The sequence below is a fragment of the Ptychodera flava genome, chromosome 18 (genome assembly GCF_041260155.1).
Source record: "Ptychodera flava strain L36383 chromosome 18, AS_Pfla_20210202, whole genome shotgun sequence".
Classification (NCBI taxonomy): domain Eukaryota; kingdom Metazoa; phylum Hemichordata; class Enteropneusta; family Ptychoderidae; genus Ptychodera; species Ptychodera flava.
Window position 1 is genome coordinate 9,924,492 of NC_091945.1, and position 22,546 is coordinate 9,947,037.

Consider the following 22,546-nt stretch of genomic DNA (forward strand, 5'->3'; position numbering starts at 1 on the left):
AAACAGCACCCTAACAAAGCTGAGCATAACTTACCGTACAATCAGCTTCATTCTTTCCCCCTTGCCTTTGTTCTTCGTTAACTTTCAAAAACGTAAGACAAAATGAACACTGTTCCACGGCAATGCTACATCTAGTTTTGAATCTTTTTCAAAATATTAAAAATTGGCAAAATAGCTTGGTAGTAGATTTCAACAAGTATTCTTGATGTTCAGTTGTATAGTGAAACAACCTTGAATGAGTTCGTCATAAAAAAATGGGCCCCTAACACCATTTGAGTACCAGATCAACTATTTGTAAAAAAATAAATAGGGACTAGTCTTCAACTGCATACCTCATGAATGCATGATGGCAGATACCAAGGAGGATGGGAGACTGGCAGGAGCAAGGTAGAAGCAGCGCTGCACAGCCCTGTGGAAAAGATTGGACACATCGCTGGCAAGCAGGTCGGGATGTGGCGCTTTGCCACAAAGCACACAGGATGGGAGCTACGAGGCCTTCAGGTTGCGCTGCAAATCCTCTCGCTGCAGAGTCTGGGCTCCATGACCGTGCTCTGCTATTAGGCGACAAAAGGCCGGGCCACGCTCCTGAGACTTGTCAGCCTGACGTTGAACATGAAGCAAAAATGACTAGAGTGTTGGCCACCGGGTTGGCTCTTGGAGGGCTATTTATTTATTTGCCCTAAGATGCCTCTGTCATTATAGGGCGATGGGCAAAGACAGGCTCTTTGCATCCTTGGATGCCATACTGGTGGAGTATGAGAAATTATATAAGTTGGCGTGCTGGCTTAAAGGTGGCACATATGTGGGCCAGGGAGTGTTGGCCACCAGTGTTCTTATCAGTGTCCAATTGGCCGCTGTTGGTGACATACGTGTAGCCATTGCCATGGCCCCTGATTGACCCCTATTGTACCTGGAGTCTCCATTGTCACGGATGCCGAACTCCGGCAGAGGGATTCGTAATTGACCTTGTCATAACCTTTCCAACCTTGAAAGCCCAATTGTCAGGCAGTGCAACCCCCATCTCATTGAGAATGTGCCTAGTGGTAAATACATATGGAAACGGAGAACAGAACCGATCTGAGGGTGCAGGACGGAGGCCAACAAGTGGTCTTGAAAAGTTACACTACAACTGTCCTTGGCAAAGCTAACATTGAAGTTTAACTACTTGACCCAGTTTGGATATGAGGGACAGCCAACCGAGCACTGGCCTCCTTTGCATGCTTGTGGGCAAGGATAATGTTCTTGATTATGTCTCTGGCGTCCGTGACGAAATTTGCTTTCCTGGTCATGTAGTTTTAGAGCCCCGTCAGTAACACCTTGAGATCACCCACAGATGCCGCCCGTGTCTCATCTGCCGCTGGGACCACTGGGGGCAGATCCTTGTTGACCTTGAAGCTGTCTGGGTAATCAGCCCTCCTGCCTGTATGTCCTTAAGCATGTTTATCTTCTAAAGAAGTTGTTGGATACTCTTCCTCAGTATAGCCGTTGAGCCCTTACTTCCGCGTATACCATTCCAAAGGTGGGGTGAAGCTCTCTCCCTTCTGAATCTTGAGCGTCTTTGAGAAGATTTCCTTAAAAACGGCTGAGTCTGGATCGTCCAGCCGCTCGCTGGCTAGGCGCGCCATTCTCTGTTTTTATTTCCGTGAGCAGCTGCTTGTACCAGATGTAGAGCAGTTTGTATATTTTTCTTTTCCTTGCCACCCCAGTGCTCATCTGAATGACATCGATGACAATACCAGAAAGGGCGACTGCCCCAACGGCCACCAGTAGGGCAGGAATGATGGCAACTAGTGCGTAGCTGAGGAGCATGCCTTTTGTAATCTTCAGGCCAATATTGATTCAGCCCATAAACTTGTAGCTGTGGCAGTAAGCAACAGCTGTTCTTTCGACAATCAGCCAGCTTGGGGGCTTCTGTTTAGGCTGAGACATGCATATGGTTCGATAATTTTACAAGCAAATGTCCTTACGTTGAAATATGCATCGTTCTATGTATCGTTGATCAGCTTTAGTACCCTTTATTCGTTCACATAACATTCCTATTCACTATCTTCTGGGTCTTCAAACACATCTTTGAAGTCCATCCCCTTGAAAAAGTTGGCCTTCTCACACTTTAGCACAAAATCGACGATGGTGCAGTATAAGAGCTCTTACCGTAGCCGTTTGCCGGGGGTTTGCTTTGAGGAAATATCTGTTTGCTCTCTGCATGGGGCACCATTCTAGATCAATGCTGAAGCCAGACTTCTTGTGTTTCTGAAGAAACTTTGGGATATTTTTTTCGCCTAACATCCTCATCTTACACTGTCAGACTATTCACTGTGTAGAATAAAAGCGCCGTCATGAAAGTCTACAGCTGTTTGCCAACAAAGCCCACCATGGTGCCAGCGGTTTTCAGGATGAAACTGACAATGGTGCTGATCAATCCTGGGATAGCTGCAGCACCTTTTGCTGCCAGTCCCTTCAGCCACTGGTCCAGTTGTTTATAAACTCGTTTTGTCACATCGTATGCTTTCTCAATGGGACCATCAATCTGGCTACCACCTTTTCCATATCGTGGACTGATGACTTTTCATTGACTGACAGCAAGTGCTTTGACCACCAGTTCTGTGGTGGTTAGCAGTGCTCCAATGGTGAGACTTTCCGTTTTAACTGTCCTGTCAACTTCGTATTCAGCCCCAGTTCTGGATCCTTGAAAACTTCTTTTAGTGGTTTTGTTGGAGCAATTCTTCTGTGAACTCCCTGGTTCTTGCCATGGAGCCACTCGATGCGGTCGTCGGATTTTAGTTCGTAACCGCGTACCTGACAAGTACTTGAACTGCTGCACTACATAACCACGACACACTTCCGTCCTGAGGTTATTCCACTGAACCTGTGTAACTGCTTCTATCTACTGACAGATTAACCACACTCAATTCTTTTATGAACTCTCTGGTTCTCGCCATGGAGCCAATTGATGTAGTCTTCAAGTTTTCCTAGTTGCGCTTCGAGCTCAGGGCTCGACTTAGGGCATTAACCATTGGGGCAAGGCGAGGGCTGAACTAAGACATGGTGCAAACTTTGACCAAATGTCTTCTGCCTTTCCTCCCATACCTAATTTTTAACAGTACTCCCACAATGTTGATATTTCTATTAGACATATTTCAAATTACTCCTTAGTTCCCCCAACGTTATAAGTAAACAGTGCTTTCATTGGTGCCTAGAAACAATTCAAAACCTCGAAAAATACTTTGGTTATATAAGTAAGCAAAACTGGTGGCTAGCTTTCCCCTGCTCACACCAATCAAAAGGATAAGCCAATCCTTATATAATATTTTTATGTCCAAGGCTGACTTGAAACGGACTTTACTTATGATTGAGCTATTATTGGCATAGCCTAGTACGGTAATGATTACTTAGTTGTAAATTTAAATGGAGGTTTAAACGTGTCAGTAACTCTGTGCTCGGAGGACGATGTGTATTCCACTATTTCTACCGAGAAAAAATAAAAGATGATACAGCATATTTCATATTGTTCGGTTCAATAGATTTTGAAATCCAAGCATCATCTGTCCTGGTGATATTGAAGTAGTAACAGACCCCGGACAAGCCACAGCAGTTGTCACATGGACATCACCTAACGCTACTGATAATTCAGGAAGTGTGACCCTATCCAGTAACTATCAACCAGGAGCTGAGTTTGTCATCGGTTCTACAATAGTCTCCTACAATGCTACTGATCCTTTCGGCAATGTGGATTCATGTAATTTCAATGTGACTGTAACAGGTAAAATTGTGTTTCATTTGAATGCTTGATTGAAAATGAAGATAAAATGGCATTCAAATTGCAGTATTGCAGAACAAAAGAAACGTTTTGATCTCACTGAAGACACGAAAAAAAATGTACAAAGTCTTGATGTGTAAAACACTTTCTTCTACTATTTGTCAAAATGTCATTATCTAAAGATAAACAATTTGTGATCTTTGTCTGATGGTATAGATGTTGAAAATCCAGCATCATCTGCCCTGAGGACATCGAAGAATACACAGACCTTGGAGAAGATACAGCAGTTGTAACTTGGTCACAGCCTAATGCTACTGACAATTCAGGAAGTGTGAATGTAACTAGTAATTATCAACAAGGATCTAATTTTGTCATCGGTTCTACAGTAGTCTACTATAATGCTAGTGACCCTTATGGAAATGTGGATTCATGTCTCTTTACTGTGACAGTCATTGGTAAGATTTGGACTTGTTCTGAATTTGCATTATTTGCATAAATATCAGTGAAAGAACAGTGAATGGATATTGAATGTCAAGCTCGTAGAGTCAATCTGTAAAATGTGACTGCAAGTGAATTCTTCAGCAACGTAGATTGATGCTATGGTCCATTTTCTCATGTGTCAGTTTGTCGAAACTGCATTCTTGAATAGTACTTGTGGTACATTTTAATGTTGCAAAACAATCAGTTAAGATGATGAATAGACTGGGAACTTTTCTATCTCTTGCACAGATGATGAACCTCCGACTATCCTGTGTCCTGACAACATTGATGTGGACACTGAACCTGGAGAAGCTACAGTTGTTGTCAATTGGACACAGCCAAATGCTACTGATAATTCAGGTTATGTTACAGTAACGAGTGACTATCAATCAGGAACTGAGTTCAGCATCGGTTCTACATCTATCCATTACAATGCAAGTGATCCTTCTGGAAATGTGGATTCATGTCAGTTCAATGTGACAGTACCTGGTAGGTTGTGGTTTCTTTTGAAGCCTAAGACGCCGGCCTAGGCAGAAAATTAGATAATGTCCAAGGCTGACTTGAAATGGACTTTACTTATGCTTGAGATATTATTGGCATAGCCTAGGTACGGTAATGATTACTTGTTGTAAATTTAAATGGAGGTTTAAACGTGTCAGTAACTCTGTACTTGGAGGACGATGTGTATTCCACTATTTCTACCGAGGAAAATAAAAGATGATACAGCATATTTCATATTGTTCGGTTCAATAGATGTTGTCAATCCTGAAATCATCTGTCCTGGTGATATTGAAGTAGTAACAGACCCGGACAAGCCACAGCAGTTTGTCACATGGACATCACCTAACGCTACTGATAATTCAGGAAGTGTGACCCTATCCAGTAACTATCAACCAGGAGCTGAGTTAGTCATCGGTTCTACAATAATCTCCTACAATGCTACTGATCCTTTTGGCAATGTGGATTCATGTAATTTCAATGTGACTGTAACAGGTAACGTTTTGTTTCATTTGAATGCTTGATTGCAAATGAAGAGAGAATTCGAGGGTTTTCTATATTCAAATTGCAGTATTGCAGTACAAAAGAAACGTTTTGATCTCACTGAAGACACGAAACAAATGGACAAAGTCTTGATGTGTAAAAACACTTTCCTCTACTATTTGTTAAAATTCTCATTATCTAAAGATAAACAATTTGTGATCTTTGTCTGATGGTATAGATGTTGAAAATCCGAGCATCATCTGCCCTGACGACATTGAAGAATACACAGACCCTGGAGAAGATACAGCAGTTGTTACTTGGTCACAGCCTAATGCTACTGACAATTCAGGAAGTGTGAATGTAACTAGTAATTATCAACAAGGATCTAATTTTGTCATCGGTTCTACAGTAGTCTACTATAATGCTAGTGACCCTTATGGAAATGTGGATTCATGTCTCTTTACTGTGACAGTCATTGGTAAGTCTTGGACTCGTTCTGAATTTGCATTATTTGCATAAATATCAGTGAAAGAACAGTGAATGGATATTGAATGTCAAGCTCGTAGAGTCAATCTGTAAAATGTGACTGCAAGTGAAATCTTAAGCAACGTAGATTGATGCTATGGTTCATTTATCTCATGTGTCAGTTTGTCGAAACTGTATTCTTGAATTGTACATTGTGGTACATTTTAATGTTGCAAAACAATCAGTTGAAGATGATGAATAGACTGGGAACTTTTCTATCTCTTGCACAGATGATGAACCTCCGACTATCCTGTGTCCTGACAACATTGATGTGGACCCTGAACCTGGAGAAGCTACAGTTGTTGTCAATTGGACACAGCCAAATGCTACTGATAATTCAGGTTATGTTACAGTAACGAGTGACTATCAATCAGGAACTGAGTTCAGCATCGGTTCTACATCTATCCATTACAATGCAAGTGATCCTTCTGGAAATGTGGATTCATGTCAGTTCAATGTGACAGTACCTGGTAGGTTGTGGTTTCTCTTGAAGCCTAAGACGCCGGCCTAGGCAGAAAGTTAGATAATGTCCAAGGCTGACTTGAAAATGGACTTTATTATGCTTGAGATATTATTGGCATAGCCTAGGTACGGTAATGATTACTTAGTTGTAAATTTAAATGGAGGTTTAAACGTGTCAGTAACTCTGTACTTGGAGGACGATGTGTATTTCACTATTTCTACCGAGGAAAAATAAAGATGATGAGCAGCATATTTCATATTGTTCGGTTCAATAGATGTTGTCAATCCTGAAATCATCTGTCCTGGTGATATTGAAGTAGTAACAGACCCCGGACAAGCCACAGCAGTTGTCACATGGACATCACCTAACGCTACTGATAATTCAGGAAGTGTGACCCTATCCAGTAACTATCAACCAGGAGCTGAGTTAGTCATCGGTTCTACAATAATCTCCTACAATGCTACTGATCCTTTCGGCAATGTGGATTCATGTAATTTCAATGTGACTGTAACAGGTAAAGTTTTGTTTCATTTGAATGCTTGATTGCAAATGAAGAGAGAATTCGACAGTTTTCTATATTCAATTGCAGTATTGCAGAACAAAAGAAACGTTTTGATCTCACTGAAGACAAGAAACAAATGGACAAAGTCTTGATGTGTAAAAACACTTTCTTCTACTATTTGTCAAAATTCTCATTATCTAAAGATAAACAATTTGTGATCTTTGTCTGATGGTATAGATGTTGAAAATCCAAGCATCATCTGCCCTGACGACATTGAAGAATACACAGACCCTGGAGAAGATACAGCAGTTGTTACTTGGTCACAGCCTAATGCTACTGACAATTCAGGAAGTGCGAATGTAACTAGTAATTATCAACAAGGATCTAATTTTGTCATCGGTTCTACAGTAGTCTACTATAATGCTAGTGACCCTTATGGAAATGTGGATTCATGTCTGTTTACTGTGACAGTCATTGGTAAGGTTTGCTATTATTCTGAGTTTGCATTATTTGCAAAAATATCAGGGAAAGAACATAATCAGTGAATATTGAATGTCAAGCTCGTAGAGTCAATCTGTAAAGTGTGATTTGAAGTGAACTTTTAGGAAACGTAGTTTGATGCTATTGTACATTTACCTCACTGATCAGTTTGCCGAAACCACATTCTTGATTGTTCATGGCGGTTAATTTTAATGTTGCAAAACAACCAGTTGAAGAGATGATGATCAATAGACCCGCAATTGTCTATCTCTTGCACAGATGACGAACCTCCGACTATCCTGTGTCCTGACAACATTGATGTGGACCCTGAACCTGGAGAAGCTACAGTTGTTGTCAATTGGACACAGCCAAATGCTACTGATAATTCAGGTTATGTTACAGTAACGAGTGACTATCAATCAGGAACTGAGTTCAGCATCGGTTCTACATCTATCCATTACAATGCAAGTGATCCTTCTGGAAATGTGGATTCATGTCAGTTCAATGTGACAGTACCTGGTAGGTTGTGGTTTCTTTTGAAGCCTAAGACGCCGGCCTAGGCAGAAAATTAGATAATGTCCAAGGCTGACTTGAAAATGGACTTTACTTAATGTTTGAGATATTATTGGCATAGCCTAGGTACGGTAATGATTACTTAGTTGTAAATTTAAATGGAGGTTTAAACGTGTCAGTAACTCTGTACTTGAGGACGATGTGTATTCCCTATTTCTACCGAGGAAAAATAAAAGATGATACAGCATATTTCATATTGTTCGGTTCAATAGATGTTGTCAATCCTGATATCATCTGTCCTGGTGATATTGAAGTAGTAACAGACCCCGGACAAGCCACAGCAGTTGTCACATGGACATCACCTAACGCTACTGATAATTCAGGAAGTGTGACCCTATCCAGTAACTATCAACCAGGAGCTGAGTTAGTCATCGGTTCTACAATAATCTCCTACAATGCTACTGATCCTTTCGGCAATGTGGATTCATGTAATTTCAATGTGACTGTAACAGGTAAAGTTTTGTTTCATTTGAATGCTTGATTGCAAATGAAGAGAGAATTCGACGGTTTTCTAAATTGAAATTGCAGTATTGCAGAACAAAAGAAACTTTTTGATATCACTGAAGACACGAAAAAAATGGACAAAATCTTGATGTGTAAAAACACTTTCTTCTACTATTTGTCAAAATTCTCATTATCTAAAGATAAACAATTTGTGATCTTTGTCTGATGGTATAGATGTTGAAAATCCAAGCATCATCTGCCCTGACGACATTGAAGAATACACAGACCCTGGAGAAGATACAGCAGTTGTAACTTGGTCACAGCCTAATGCTACTGACAATTCAGGAAGTGTGAATGTAACTAGTAATTATCAACAAGGATCTAATTTTGTCATCGGTTCTACAGTAGTCTACTATAATGCTAGTGACCCTTATGGAAATGTGGATTCATGTCTGTTTACCGTGACAGTCATTGGTAAGGTTTGCTATTGTTCTGAGTTTGCATTATTTCCAAAAATATCAGGGAAGAACATAATCAGTGAATATTGAATGTCAAGCTCGTAGAGTCAATCTGTAAAGTGTGATTTGAAGTGAACTTTTAGGAAACGTAGTTTGATGCTATGGTACATTTATCTCACCGATCAGTTTGCCGAAACCATTTTCTTGATTGTTCATGGCGGTTAATTTTAATGTTGCAAAACAACCAGTTGAAGAGATGATGATCAATGGACCCGCAATTGTCTATCTCTTGCACAGATGACGAACCTCCGACTATCCTGTGTCCTGAAAACATTGATGTAGCCCCTGAACCTGGAGAAGCCACAGCTGTTGCCAATTGGTCACATCCAAATGCTACTGATAATTCAGGTTATGTTACAGTAACGAGTGACTATCAATCAGGAACTGAGTTCAGCATCGGTTCTACATCTATCCATTACAATGCAAGTGATCCTTCTGGAAATGAGGATTCATGTCAGTTCAATGTGACAGTACCTGGTAGGTTGTGGTTTAATTTGTAGCCTAAGATGCCATGGCTGAAAATTAGAGTATGCCCATGACTGAATTAAAAATGACTTTACTTATGCTTGAGATATTGTTGGAACAGCGTAGGTATGGTAATGAGTACTAAGTTGTAAATTTAAATAAACTTTGTGCTTGAAGGATGATGTGAGCTCAACTATTTCTACTGAAAACAAGATGTGATACGAATGTGCTCACGTGTTTTGCAAGAGGTTTATTAACAGTAAGTAGTGCACTTCACAGAACAATAAGATATCTGTTAAATCATTGTATGTAGCAGGTTGCATCAACTTTGACACAGTACTTTCAGAATTAAGTCACTAATTACAAAGCATAATTTAATATGGAAGTGAGATATTTATTAACATGACACTGCCCATGCTTCTAAGTCTAATTTGATATATAATAAACCAATCTTTATTGCATGTATCAAACAAATTTGGTGAAGGAATTTCGGAGTTATATCACTGATAACTGAAGTTCATTTAATATGCAAAGGAGATTAAAAATTGACATGACACTCACAGTATAATGATAATGTTCTGAGATTGTCATATGTCAAAACTTTCATGAAATTTTGTGCAGTACTTCTTTATATATTGTGACACTGCCATTACCGTCTCCATATGAAACCATTACATGAAAAAATGATAATTCTTAACTTCATTAGTATGCTAGCCATACTAACCAAAATCTAACAGGTTCTTACCAGTAGCATAGGGTACCTGTCGATTAAATCTGACTTGAATCCGTTTTGGTGTTTTTGAGTTATCTTGTAAACAGGCAAACAGACACATATACACACACAATCAGATACACAGACACGGACAGACAGACATCTCTACTACATTAGTTCACGTGTGTGTACACGTGAGCTAAATTGGCAGATGATATAGCATTTTCAATATTATTCGGTTCAATAGATGTTGTTAATCCTGACATCATCTGTCCTGCTGATATTGAAGTAGTAACATACCCCGGAGAAGCCATAGCGGTTGTCACATGGACATCACCTAACGCTACTGATAATTCAGGAAGTGTGACCCTTTCCAGTAACTATCAACCAGGAGCTGAGTTTGTCATCGGTTCTACAATAGTCTCCTACAATGCTATTGATCCTTTCGGAAATGTGGATTATGTGATTTCAATGTGACTGTAACAGGTAAAGTTGTGTTTCATTTAAATGCTTGATTGCAAATGAAGATAAAACGGCGAGAATTTAAATTGGACGGGTTTCTATATTCAAATTGCAGTATTGCAGTGCAAAAGAAATGTTTTGATCACACTGAAGACATGAAAAAAACAGACAAAGGCCTGATGTGTATGAGCACTTTTTTTCGAATATTTGTCAAATGTCGTTATCTAAAGAAGAATATTTGTAACATTTGTCTAATGGCATAGATATTGAAAATCCCAGCATCATCTGCCCTGAAGACATTGAAGAATACACAGACCTTGGAGAAGATACAGCACTTGTTACTTGGTCACAGCCTAATGCTACTGACAATTCAGGAAGTGTGAATGTAACTAGTAATTATCAACAAGGATCTAATTTTGTCATCGGTTCTACAGTAGTCTACTATAATGCTAGTGACCCTTATGGAAATGTGGATTCATGTCTCTTTACTGTGACAGTAATTGGTAAGATTGGACTTGTTCTGAATTTGCATTATTTGCATAAATATCAGTGAAAGAACAGTGAATGGATATTGAATGTCAAGCTCGTAGAGTCAATCTGTAAAATATGACTGCAAGTGAATTCTTAAGCATCGTAGATTGATGCTATGGTCCATTTATCTCATGTGTAAGTTTGTCGAAACTGCATTCTTGAATTGTACGTTGTGGTACATTTTAATGTTGCAAAACAAGCAGTTGAAGATGATGAATGGACTGGGAACTTTTCTATCTCTTGCACAGATGATGAACCTCCGACTATCCTGTGTCCTGACAACATTGATGTGGACCCTGAACCTGGAGAAGCTACAGTTGTTGTCAATTGGACACAGCCAAATGCTACTGATAATTCAGGTTATGTTACAGTAACGAGTGACTATCAATCAGGAACTGAGTTCAGCATCGGTTCTACATCTATCCATTACAATGCAAGTGATCTTTCTGGAAATGTGGATTCATGTCAGTTCAATGTGACAGTACCTGGTAGGTTGTGGTTTCTTTTGAAGCCTAAGACGCCGGCCTAGGCTGAAAATTAGATAATGTCCAAGGCTGACTTGAAAATGGACTTTACTTATGCTTGAGATATTATTGGCATAGCCTAGGTACGGTAATGATTACCTTGTTGTAAATTTAAGTGGAGGTTTTAACGTGTCAGTAACTCTGTACTTGGAGGACGATGTGTATTCCACTATTTCTACCGAGGAAAAATAAAGGGATGATACAGCATATTTCATATTGTTCGGTTCAATAGATGTTGTCAATCCTGAAATCATCTGTCCTGCTGATATTGAAGTAGTAACAGACCCCGGACAAGCCACAGCAGTTGTCACATGGACATCACCTAACGCTACTGATAATTCAGAAGTGTGACCCTATCCAGTAACTATCAACCAGGAGCTGAGTTAGTCATCGGTTCTACAATAATCTCCTACAATGCTACTGATCCTTTCGGCAATGTGGATTCATGTAATTTCAATGTGACTGTAACAGGTAAAGTTTTGTTTCATTTGAATGCTTGATTGCAAATGAGAGAGAATTCGACGGTTTTCTATATTCAAATTGCAGTATTGCAGAACAAAAGAAAGTTTTTGATATCACTGAAGACACGAAATAATGGACAAAATCTTGATGTGTAAAAACACTTTCTTCTACTATTTGTCAAAATTCTTATTATCTAAAGATAAACAATTTGTGATCTTTGTCTGATGGTATAGATGTTGAAAATCCAAGCATCATCTGCCCTGACGACATTGAAGAATACACAGACCCTGGAGAAGATACAGCAGTTGTTAACTTGGTCACAGCCTAATGCTACTGACAATTCAGGAAGTGTGAATGTAACTAGTAATTATCAACAAGGATCTAATTTTGTCATCGGTTCTACAGTAGTCTACTATAATGCTAGTGACCCTTATGGAAATGTGGATTCATGTCTGTTTACCGTGACAGTCATTGGTAAGTTTTGGACTTGTTCTGAATTTGCATTATTTGCAAAAATATCAGCGAAAGAACATAATCAGTGAATATTGAATGTCAAGCTCGTAGAGTCAATCTGTAAAGTGTGATTTGAAGTGAATTTTTAGGAAACGTAGTTTGATGCTAAGGTACATTTATCTCACCGATCAGTTTGTCGAAACCACATTCTTGATTGTTCATGGTGGTTAATTTAATGTTCAAAACAACCAGTTGAAGAGATGATGATCAATAGACCCGCAATTGTGTATCTCTTGCACAGATGACGAACCTCCGACTATCCTGTGTCCTGAAAACATTGATGTAGCCCCTGAAAAAGGAGAAGCCACAGCTGTTGCCAATTGGTCACAGCCAAATGCTACTGATAATTCAGGATATGTTACAGTAACGAGTGACTATGTATCAGGAACTGAGTTCAGCATCGGTTCTACATCTATCCATTATAATGCAAGTGATCCTTCTGGAAATGAGGATTCATGTCAGTTCAATGTGACAGTACCTGGTAGGTTGTTGTTTATTTTGTAGCCTAAGATGCCATGGCTGAAAATTAGAGTATGCCCAAGACTGAATTAAAATTGACTTTACTTATGCTTGAGATATTGTTGGAATAGCGTAGGTATGGTAATGAGTACTAAGTTGTAAATTTTAATAGAACTTTGTGCTTGAAGGATGATGTGAGTTCAACTATTTCTACTGAAAACAAGATGTGATACGAATGTGCTCACGTGTTTTACAAGAGGTTTATTAACAGTAAGTAGTGCACTTCACAGAACAATCAGATATCTGTTACATCATTATATGTAGCAGGTTGCATCAACTTTCACACAGTACTTCAGAATTAAGTCACTAATTACAAAGCATAATTTAATATGGAAGTGAGATATTTATTAATATGACACTGCCCAATATTAAATCAATCTTTATTGCATGTATCAACAAATTTGGTGTAGGAATTTCGGAGTTATATCACTGATAACTGAAGTTCGTTTAATATGCAAAGGAGATTAAAAATTGACATGACACTCACAGTATAATGATAATGTTCTGAGATTGTCATATGTCAAAACTTTCATGAAATTTTGTGCAGTATTTCTTTATATAGTGTGACACTGCCATTACCGTCTCCATATGAAACCATTACATGAAAAAATGATAATTCTTAACTTCATTAGTATGCTAGCCATACTAACCAAAATCTAACAGGTTCTTACCAGTAGCATAGGGTACCTGTCTGTTAAATCTGACTTGAATCCGTTTTGGTGTTTTGAATGATCTTGTAAACAGGCAAACAGACACATATACACACACAATCAGATACACAGACACGGACAGACAGACATCGATTCGACATTAGTTCACGTGTGTGAACACGTGAGCTAAATTGGCAGATGATACAGCATTTTCAATATGATTCGGTTCAATAGATGTTGTTAATCCTGACATCATCTGTCCTGCTGATATTGAAGTAGTAACAGACCCCGGACAAGCAACAGCAGTTGTCACATGGACATCACCTAACGCTACTGATAATTCAAGAAGTGTGACCCTATCCAGTAACTATCAACCAGGAGCTGAGTTTGCCATCGGTTCTACAATAGTCTCCTACAATGCTATTGATCCTTTCGAAATATTGATTCATGTGATTTCAATGTGACCGTAACAGGTAAAGTTGTGTTTCATTTGAATGCTTGATTGCAAATGAAGATAAAACGGCGAGAATTTAAATTGGACGGGTTTCTATATTCAAATTGCAGTATTGCAGTGCAAAATAAATGTTTTGATCACACTGAAGACATGAAAAAAATAGACAAAGTCCTGATGTGTAAGAGCACTTTTTTCTAATATTTGTCAAAATGTCGTTATCTAAAGATGAATAATTGTAACATTTGTCTAATGGCATAGATGTTGAAAATCCCAGCATCATCTGCCCTGAAGACATTGAAGAATACACAGACCTAGGAGAAGATACAGCACTTGTTACTTGGTCACAGCCTAATGCTACTGACAATTCAGGAAGTGTGACTGTAACTAGTAATTATCAACAAGGATCTAATTTTGTCATCGGTTCTACAGTAGTCTACTATAATGCTAGTGATCCTTATGGAAATGTGGATTTATGTCTGTTTACCGTGACAGTCATTGGTAAGTTTTGGACTTGTTCTGAATTTGCATTATTTGCAAATATCAGCGAAAGAACATAATCAGTGAATATTGAATGTCAAGCTCGTAGAGTCAATCTGTAAAGTGTGATTTGAAGTGAACTTTTAGGAAACGTAGTTTGATGCTATGGTACATTTATCTCACCGGTCAGTTTGTCGAAACCACATTCTTGATTGTTCATGGTGGTTAATTTAAATGTTCAAAACAACCAGTTGAAGAGATGATAATAAATAGACCCGCAATTGTGTATCTCTTGCACAGATGATGAACCTCCGACTATCCTTGTGTCCTGAAAACATTGATGTAGACCCTGAACCTGGAGAAGCTACAGCTGTTGTCAATTGGTCCAGCCAAATGCTACTGATAATTCAGGATATGTTACAGTAACGAGTGACTATGAATCAGGAACTGAGTTCAGCATCGGTCTACATCTATCCATTATAATGCAAGTGATCCTTCTGGAAATGTGGATTCATGTCAGTTCAATGTGACAGTACCTGGTAGGTTGTTGTTTATTTTGTAGCCTAAGATGCCATGGCTGAAAATTAGAGTATGCCCAAGACTGAATTAAAAATTGACTTTACTTATGCTTGAGATATTGTTGGAATAGCGTACGTATGGTAATGAGTACTAAGTTGTAAATTAAAATAGAACTTTGTGCTTGAAGGATGATGTCAGTTCAACTATTTCTACTGAAAACAAGATGTGATATGAATGTGCTCACGTGTTTTACAAGAGGTTCATTAACAGTAAGTAGTGCACTTCACAGAACAATCAGATATCTGTTAAATCATTATATGTAGCAGGTTGCATCAACTTTACCACAGTACTTTCAGAATTAAGTCACCAATTACAAAGCATAATTTAATATGGAAGTGAGATATTTATTAATATGACACTGCCCATATTAAATCAATCTTTATTGCATGTATCAAACAAATTTGGTGAAGGAATTTCGGAGTTATATCACTAATAATTGAAGTTCGTTTAATATGCAAAGGAGACGAAAATTGACATGACACTCACAGTATAATGATAATGTTCTGAGATTGTCATATATCAAAACTTTCATGAAATTTTGTGCAGTATTTCTTTATATATGGCAACACTGCCATTACCGTCTCCATATGAATCCATTACATGAAAAAATGATATTTCTTAATTTCATTAGTATGCTAGCCATACTAACAAAAATCTAACAGGTTCTTACCAGTAGCATAGGGTACCTGTCTGTTAAATCTGACTTGAATCCGTTTTGGTGTTTTGAGTTATCTTGTAAACAGGCAAACAGACACATATACACACACAATCAGATACACAGACACGGACAGACAGACATCGATTCGACATTAGTTCACGTGTGTGAACACGTGAGCTAAATTGGCAGATGATACAGCATTTTCAATATGATTCGGTTCAATAGATGTTGTTAATCCTGACATCATCTGTCCTGCTGATATTGAAGTTGTAACAGACCCCGGACAAGCAACAGCAGTTGTCACATGGACATCACCTAACGCTACTGATAATTCAAGAAGTGTGACCCTATCCATAACTATCAACCAGGAGCTGAGTTTGCCATCGTTCTACAATAGTCTCCTACAATGCTATTGATCCTTTCGGAAATATTGATTCATGTGATTTCAATGTGACCGTAACAGGTAAAGTTGTGTTTCATTTGAATGCTTGATTGCAAATGAAGATAAAACGGCGAGAATTTAAATTGGACGGGTTTCTATATTCAAATTGCAGTATTGCAGTGCAAAATAAATGTTTTGATCACACTGAAGACATGAAAAAATAGACAAAGTCCTGATGTGTAAGAGCACTTTTTTCTAATATTTGTCAAAATGTCGTTATCTAAAGATGAATAATTTGTAACATTTGTCTAATGGCATAGATGTTGAAAATCCCAGCATCATCTGCCCTGAAGACATTGAAGAATACACAGACCTAGGAGAAGATACAGCACTTGTTACTTGGTCACAGCCTAATGCTACTGACAATTCAGGAAGTGTGACTGTAACTAGTAATTATCAACAAGGATCTAATTTTGTCATCGGTTCTACAGTAGTCTACTATAATGCTAGTGATCCTTATGGAAATGTGGATTTATGTCTGTTTACCGTGACAGTCATTGGTAAGTTTTGGACTTGTTCTGAATTTGCATTATTTGCAAAAATATCAGCGAAAGAACATAATCAGTGAATATTGAATGTCAAGCTCGTAGAGTCAATCTGTAAAGTGTGATTTGAAGTGCACTTTTAGGAAACGTAGTTTGATGCTATGGTACATTTATCTCACCGGTCAGTTTGTCGAAACCACATTCTTGATTGTTCATGGTGGTTAATTTAAATGTTCCAAACAACCAGTTGAAGAGATGATAATAAATAGACCCGCAATTGTGTATCTCTTGCACAGATGATGAACCTCCGACTATCCTGTGTCCTGAAAACATTGATGTAGCCCCTGAACCTGGAGAAGCCACAGCTGTTGTCAATTGGTCCCAGCCAAATGCTACTGATAATTCAGGATATGTTACAGTAACGAGTGACTATGAATCAGGAACTGAGTTCAGCATCGGTTCTACATCTATCCATTATAATGCAAGTGATCCTTCTGGAAATGTGGATTCATGTCAGTTCAATGTGACAGTACCTGGTAGGTTGTTTATTTTGTAGCCTAAGATGCCATGGCTGAAAATTAGAGTATGCCCAAGACTGAATTAAAAATTGACTTTACTTATGCTTGAGATATTGTTGGAATAGCGTACGTATGGTAATGAGTACTAAGTTGTAAATTATAATAGAACTTTGTGCTTGAAGGATGATGTCAGTTCAACTATTTCTACTGAAAACAAGATGTGATATGAATGTGCTCACGTGTTTTACAAGAGGTTATTAACAGTAAGTAGTGCACTTCACAGAACAATCAGATATCTGTTACATCATTATATGTAGCAGGTTGCATCAACTTTCACACAGTACTTTCAGAATTAAGTCACCAATTACAAAGCATAATTTAATATGGAAGTGAGATATTTATTAATATGACACTGCCCAATATTAAATCAATCTTTATTGCATGTATCAAACAAATTGGTGTAGGAATTTCGGAGTTATATCACTGATAACTGAAGTTCGTTTAATATGCAAAGGAGATTAAAAATTGACATGACACTCACAGTATAATGATAATGTTCTGAGATTGTCATATGTCAAAACTTTCATGAAATTTTGTGCAGTATTTCTTTATATAGTGTGACACTGCCATTACCGTCTCCATATGAAAACCATTACATGAAAAAATGATAATTCTTAACTTCATTAGTATGCTAGCCATACTAACCAAAATCTAACAGGTTCTTACCATAGCATAGGGTACCTGTCTGTTAAATCTGACTTGAATCCGTTTTGGTGTTTTGAATTATCTTGTAAACAGGCAAACAGACACATATACACACACAATCAGATACACAGACACGGACAGACAGACATCGATTCGACATTAGTTCACGTGTGTGAACACGTGAGCTAAATTGGCAGATGATACAGCATTTTCAATATGATTCGGTTCAATAGATGTTGTTAATCCTGACATCATCTGTCCTGCTGATATTGAAGTAGTAACAGACCCCGGACAAGCACAGCAGTTGTCACATGGACATCACCTAACGCTACTGATAATTCAAGAAGTGTGACCCTATCCAGTAACTATCAACCAGGAGCTGAGTTTGCCATCGGTTCTACAATAGTCTCCTACAATGCTATTGATCCTTTCGGAAATATTGATTCATGTGATTTCAATGTGACCGTAACAGGTAAAGTTGTGTTTCATTTGAATGCTTGATTGCAAATGAAGATAAAACGGCGAGAATTTAAATTGGACGGGTTTCTATATTCAAATTGCAGTATTGCAGTGCAAAATAAATGTTTTGATCACACTGAAGACATGAAAAAATAGACAAAGTCCTGATGTGTAAGAGCACTTTTTTCTAATATTTGTCAAAATGTCGTTATCTAAAGATGAATAATTGTAACATTTGTCTAATGGCATAGATGTTGAAAATCCCAGCATCATCTGCCCTGAAGACATTGAAGAATACACAGACCTAGGAGAAGATACAGCACTTGTTACTTGGTCACAGCCTAATGCTACTGACAATTCAGGAAGTGTGACTGTAACTAGTAATTATCAACAAGGATCTAATTTTGTCATCGGTTCTACAGTAGTTCTACTATAATGCTAGTGATCCTTATGGAAATGTGGATTTATGTCTGTTTACCGTGACAGTCATTGGTAAGTTTTGGACTTGTTCTGAATTTGCATTATTTGCAAAAATATCAGCGAAAGAACATAATCAGTGAATATTGAATGTCAAGCTCGTAGAGTCAATCTGTAAAGTGTGATTTGAAGTGCCTTTTAGGAAACGTAGTTTGATGCTATGGTACATTTATCTCACCGGTCAGTTTGTCGAAACCACATTCTTGATTGTTCATGGTGGTTAATTTAAATGTTCCAAACAACCAGTTGAAGAGATGATAATAAATAGACCCGCAATTGTGTATCTCTTGCACAGATGATGAACCTCCGACTATCTTGTGTCCTGAAAACATTGATGTAGACCCTGAACCTGGAGAAGCTACAGCTGTTGTCAATTGGTCCCAGCCAAATGCTACTGATAATTCAGGATATGTTACAGTAACGAGTGACTATGAATCAGGAACTGAGTTCAGCATCGGTTCTACATCTATCCATTATAATGCAAGTGATCCTTCTGGAAATGTGGATTCATGTCAGTTCAATGTGACAGTACCTGGTAGGTTTTGTTTATTTTGTAGCCTAAGATGCCATGGCTGAAAATTAGAGTATGCCCAAGACTGAATTAAAAATTGACTTTACTTATGCTTGAGATATTGTTGGAATAGCGTACGTATGGTAATGAGTACTAAGTTGTAAATTAAAATAGAACTTTGTGCTTGAAGGATGATGTCAGTTCAACTATTTCTACTGAAAACAAGATGTGATATGAATGTGCTCACGTGTTTTACAAGAGGTTCATTAACAGTAAGTAGTGCACTTCACAGAACAATCAGATATCTGTTACATCATTATATGTAGCAGGTTGCATCAACTTTACCACAGTACTTTCAGAATTAAGTCACCAATTACAAAGCATAATTTAATATGGAAGTGAGATATTTATTAATATGACACTGCCCAATATTAAATCAATCTTTATTGCATGTATCAAACAAATTTGGTGAAGGAATTTCGGAGTTATATCACTAATAATTGAAGTTCGTTTAATATGCAAAGGAGACGAAAATTGACATGACACTCACAGTATAATGATAATGTTCTGAGATTGTCATATATCAAAACTTTCATGAAATTTTGTGCAGTATTTCTTTATATATGGCAACACTGCCATTACCGTCTCCATATGAATCCATTACATGAAAAAATGATATTTCTTAATTTCATTAGTATGCTAGCCATACTAACAAAAATCTAACAGGTTCTTACCAGTAGCATAGGGTACCTGTCTGTTAAATCTGACTTGAATCCGTTTTGGTGTTTTGAGTTATCTTGTAAACAGGCAAACAGACACATATACACACACAATCAGATACACAGACACGGACAGACAGACATCGATTCGACATTAGTTCACGTGTGTGAACACGTGAGCTAAATTGGCAGATGATACAGCATTTTCAATATGATTCGGTTCAATAGATGTTGTTAATCCTGACATCATCTGTCCTGCTGATATTGAAGTATGTAACAGACCCCGGACAAGCAACAGCAGTTGTCACATGGACATCACCTAACGCTACTGATAATTCAAGAAGTGTGACCCTATCCAGTAACTATCAACCAGGAGCTGAGTTTGCCATCGGTTCTACAATAGTCTCCTACAATGCTATTGATCCTTTCGGAAATATTGATTCATGTGATTTCAATGTGACCGTAACAGGTAAAGTTGTGTTTCATTTGAATGCTTGATTGCAAATGAAGATAAAACGGCGAGAATTTAAATTGGACGGGTTTCTATATTCAAATTGCAGTATTGCAGTGCAAAATAAATGTTTTGATCACACTGAAGACATGAAAAAATAGACAAAGTCCTGATGTGTAAGAGCACTTTTTTCTAATATTTGTCAAAATGTCGTTATCTAAAGATGAATAATTTGTAACATTTGTCTAATGGCATAGATGTTGAAAATCCCAGCATCATCTGCCCTGAAGACATTGAAGAATACACAGACCTAGGAGAAGATACAGCACTTGTTACTTGGTCACAGCCTAATGCTACTGACAATTCAGGAAGTGTGACTGTAACTAGTAATTATCAACAAGGATCTAATTTTGTCATCGGTTCTACAGTAGTCTACTATAATGCTAGTGATCCTTATGGAAATGTGGATTTATGTCTGTTTACCGTGACAGTCATTGGTAAGTTTTGGACTTGTTCTGAATTTGCATTATTTGCAAAAATATCAGCGAAAGAACATAATCAGTGAATATTGAATGTCAAGCTCGTAGAGTCAATCTGTAAAGTGTGATTTGAAGTGCACTTTTAGGAAACGTAGTTTGATGCTATGGTACATTTATCTCACCGGTCAGTTTGTCGAAACCACATTCTTGATTGTTCATGGTGGTTAATTTAAATGTTCCAAACAACCAGTTGAAGAGATGATAATAAATAGACCCGCAATTGTGTATCTCTTGCACAGATGATGAACCTCCGACTATCCTGTGTCCTGAAAACATTGATGTAGCCCCTGAACCTGGAGAAGCCACAGCTGTTGTCAATTGGTCCCAGCCAATGCTACTGATAATTCAGGATATGTTACAGTAACGAGTGACTATGAATCAGGAACTGAGTTCAGCATCGGTTCTACATCTATCCATTATAATGCAAGTGATCCTTCTGGAAATGTGGATTCATGTCAGTTCAATGTGACAGTACCTGGTAGGTTGTTGTTTATTTTGTAGCCTAAGATGCCATGGCTGAAAATTAGAGTATGCCCAAGACTGAATTAAAAATGACTTTACTTATGCTTGAGATATTGTTGGAATAGCGTACGTATGGTAATGAGTACTAAGTTGTAAATTAAAATAGAACTTTGTGCTTGAAGGATGATGTCAGTTCAACTATTTCTACTGAAAACAAGATGTGATATGAATGTGCTCACGTGTTTTACAAGAGGTTCATTAACAGTAAGTAGTGCACTTCACAGAACAATCAGATATCTGTTAAATCATTATATGTAGCAGGTTGCATCAACTTTACCACAGTACTTTCAGAATTAAGTCACCAATTACAAAGCATAATTTAATATGGAAGTGAGATATTTATTAATATGACACTGCCCAATATTAAATCAATCTTTATTGCATGTATCAAACAAATTTGGTGAAGGAATTTCGGAGTTATATCACTAATAATTGAAGTTCGTTTAATATGCAAAGGAGACGAAAATTGACATGACACTCACAGTATAATGATAATGTTCTGAGATTGTCATATATCAAAACTTTCATGAAATTTTGTGCAGTATTTCTTTATATATGGCAACACTGCCATTACCGTCTCCATATGAATCCATTACATGAAAAAATGATATTTCTTAATTTCATTAGTATGCTAGCCATACTAACAAAAATCTAACAGGTTCTTACCAGTAGCATAGGGTACCTGTCTGTTAAATCTGACTTGAATCCGTTTTGGTGTTTTGAGTTATCTTGTAAACAGGCAAACAGACACATATACACACACAATCAGATACACAGACACGGACAGACAGACATCGATTCGACATTAGTTCACGTGTGTGAACACGTGAGCTAAATTGGCAGATGATACAGCATTTCAATATGATTCGGTTCAATAGATGTTGTTAATCCTGACATCATCTGTCCTGCTGATATTGAAGTAGTAACAGACCCCGGACAAGCAACAGCAGTTGTCACATGGACATCACCTAACGCTACTGATAATTCAA

The 22,546-nt window shown here is 37.8% G+C and overlaps 3 protein-coding genes across 3 annotated transcripts; all 3 read left to right on the top strand.

Moving 5' to 3' along the window:
* Positions 1-706: 706 nt before the first annotated feature.
* LOC139117924 (hyalin-like) lies at positions 707-6,254 on the top strand. The gene is made up of 6 exons (XM_070681161.1): positions 707-860; positions 3,566-3,760; positions 4,487-4,726; positions 4,991-5,230; positions 5,457-5,696; positions 5,974-6,254. Exons 1-6 carry the CDS (start codon positions 707-709, stop codon positions 6,252-6,254), a joined length of 1,350 nt encoding a protein of 449 aa, XP_070537262.1.
* Positions 6,255-8,929: 2,675 nt separating this feature from the next.
* On the top strand, positions 8,930-11,768 carry LOC139117925 (hyalin-like). The gene is made up of 4 exons (XM_070681162.1): positions 8,930-9,200; positions 10,626-10,865; positions 11,142-11,381; positions 11,650-11,768. The coding sequence occupies exons 1-4, from the start codon at positions 8,930-8,932 to the stop codon at positions 11,766-11,768; spliced, it is 870 nt and encodes a 289-aa protein (XP_070537263.1).
* Positions 11,769-12,327: 559 nt separating this feature from the next.
* On the top strand, positions 12,328-17,212 carry LOC139117926 (hyalin-like). Its single transcript, XM_070681163.1, has 5 exons — positions 12,328-12,340; positions 12,634-12,873; positions 14,274-14,513; positions 16,432-16,671; positions 16,953-17,212. Exons 1-5 carry the CDS (start codon positions 12,328-12,330, stop codon positions 17,210-17,212), a joined length of 993 nt encoding a protein of 330 aa, XP_070537264.1.
* The last annotated feature ends 5,334 nt before the right edge of the window (positions 17,213-22,546 follow it).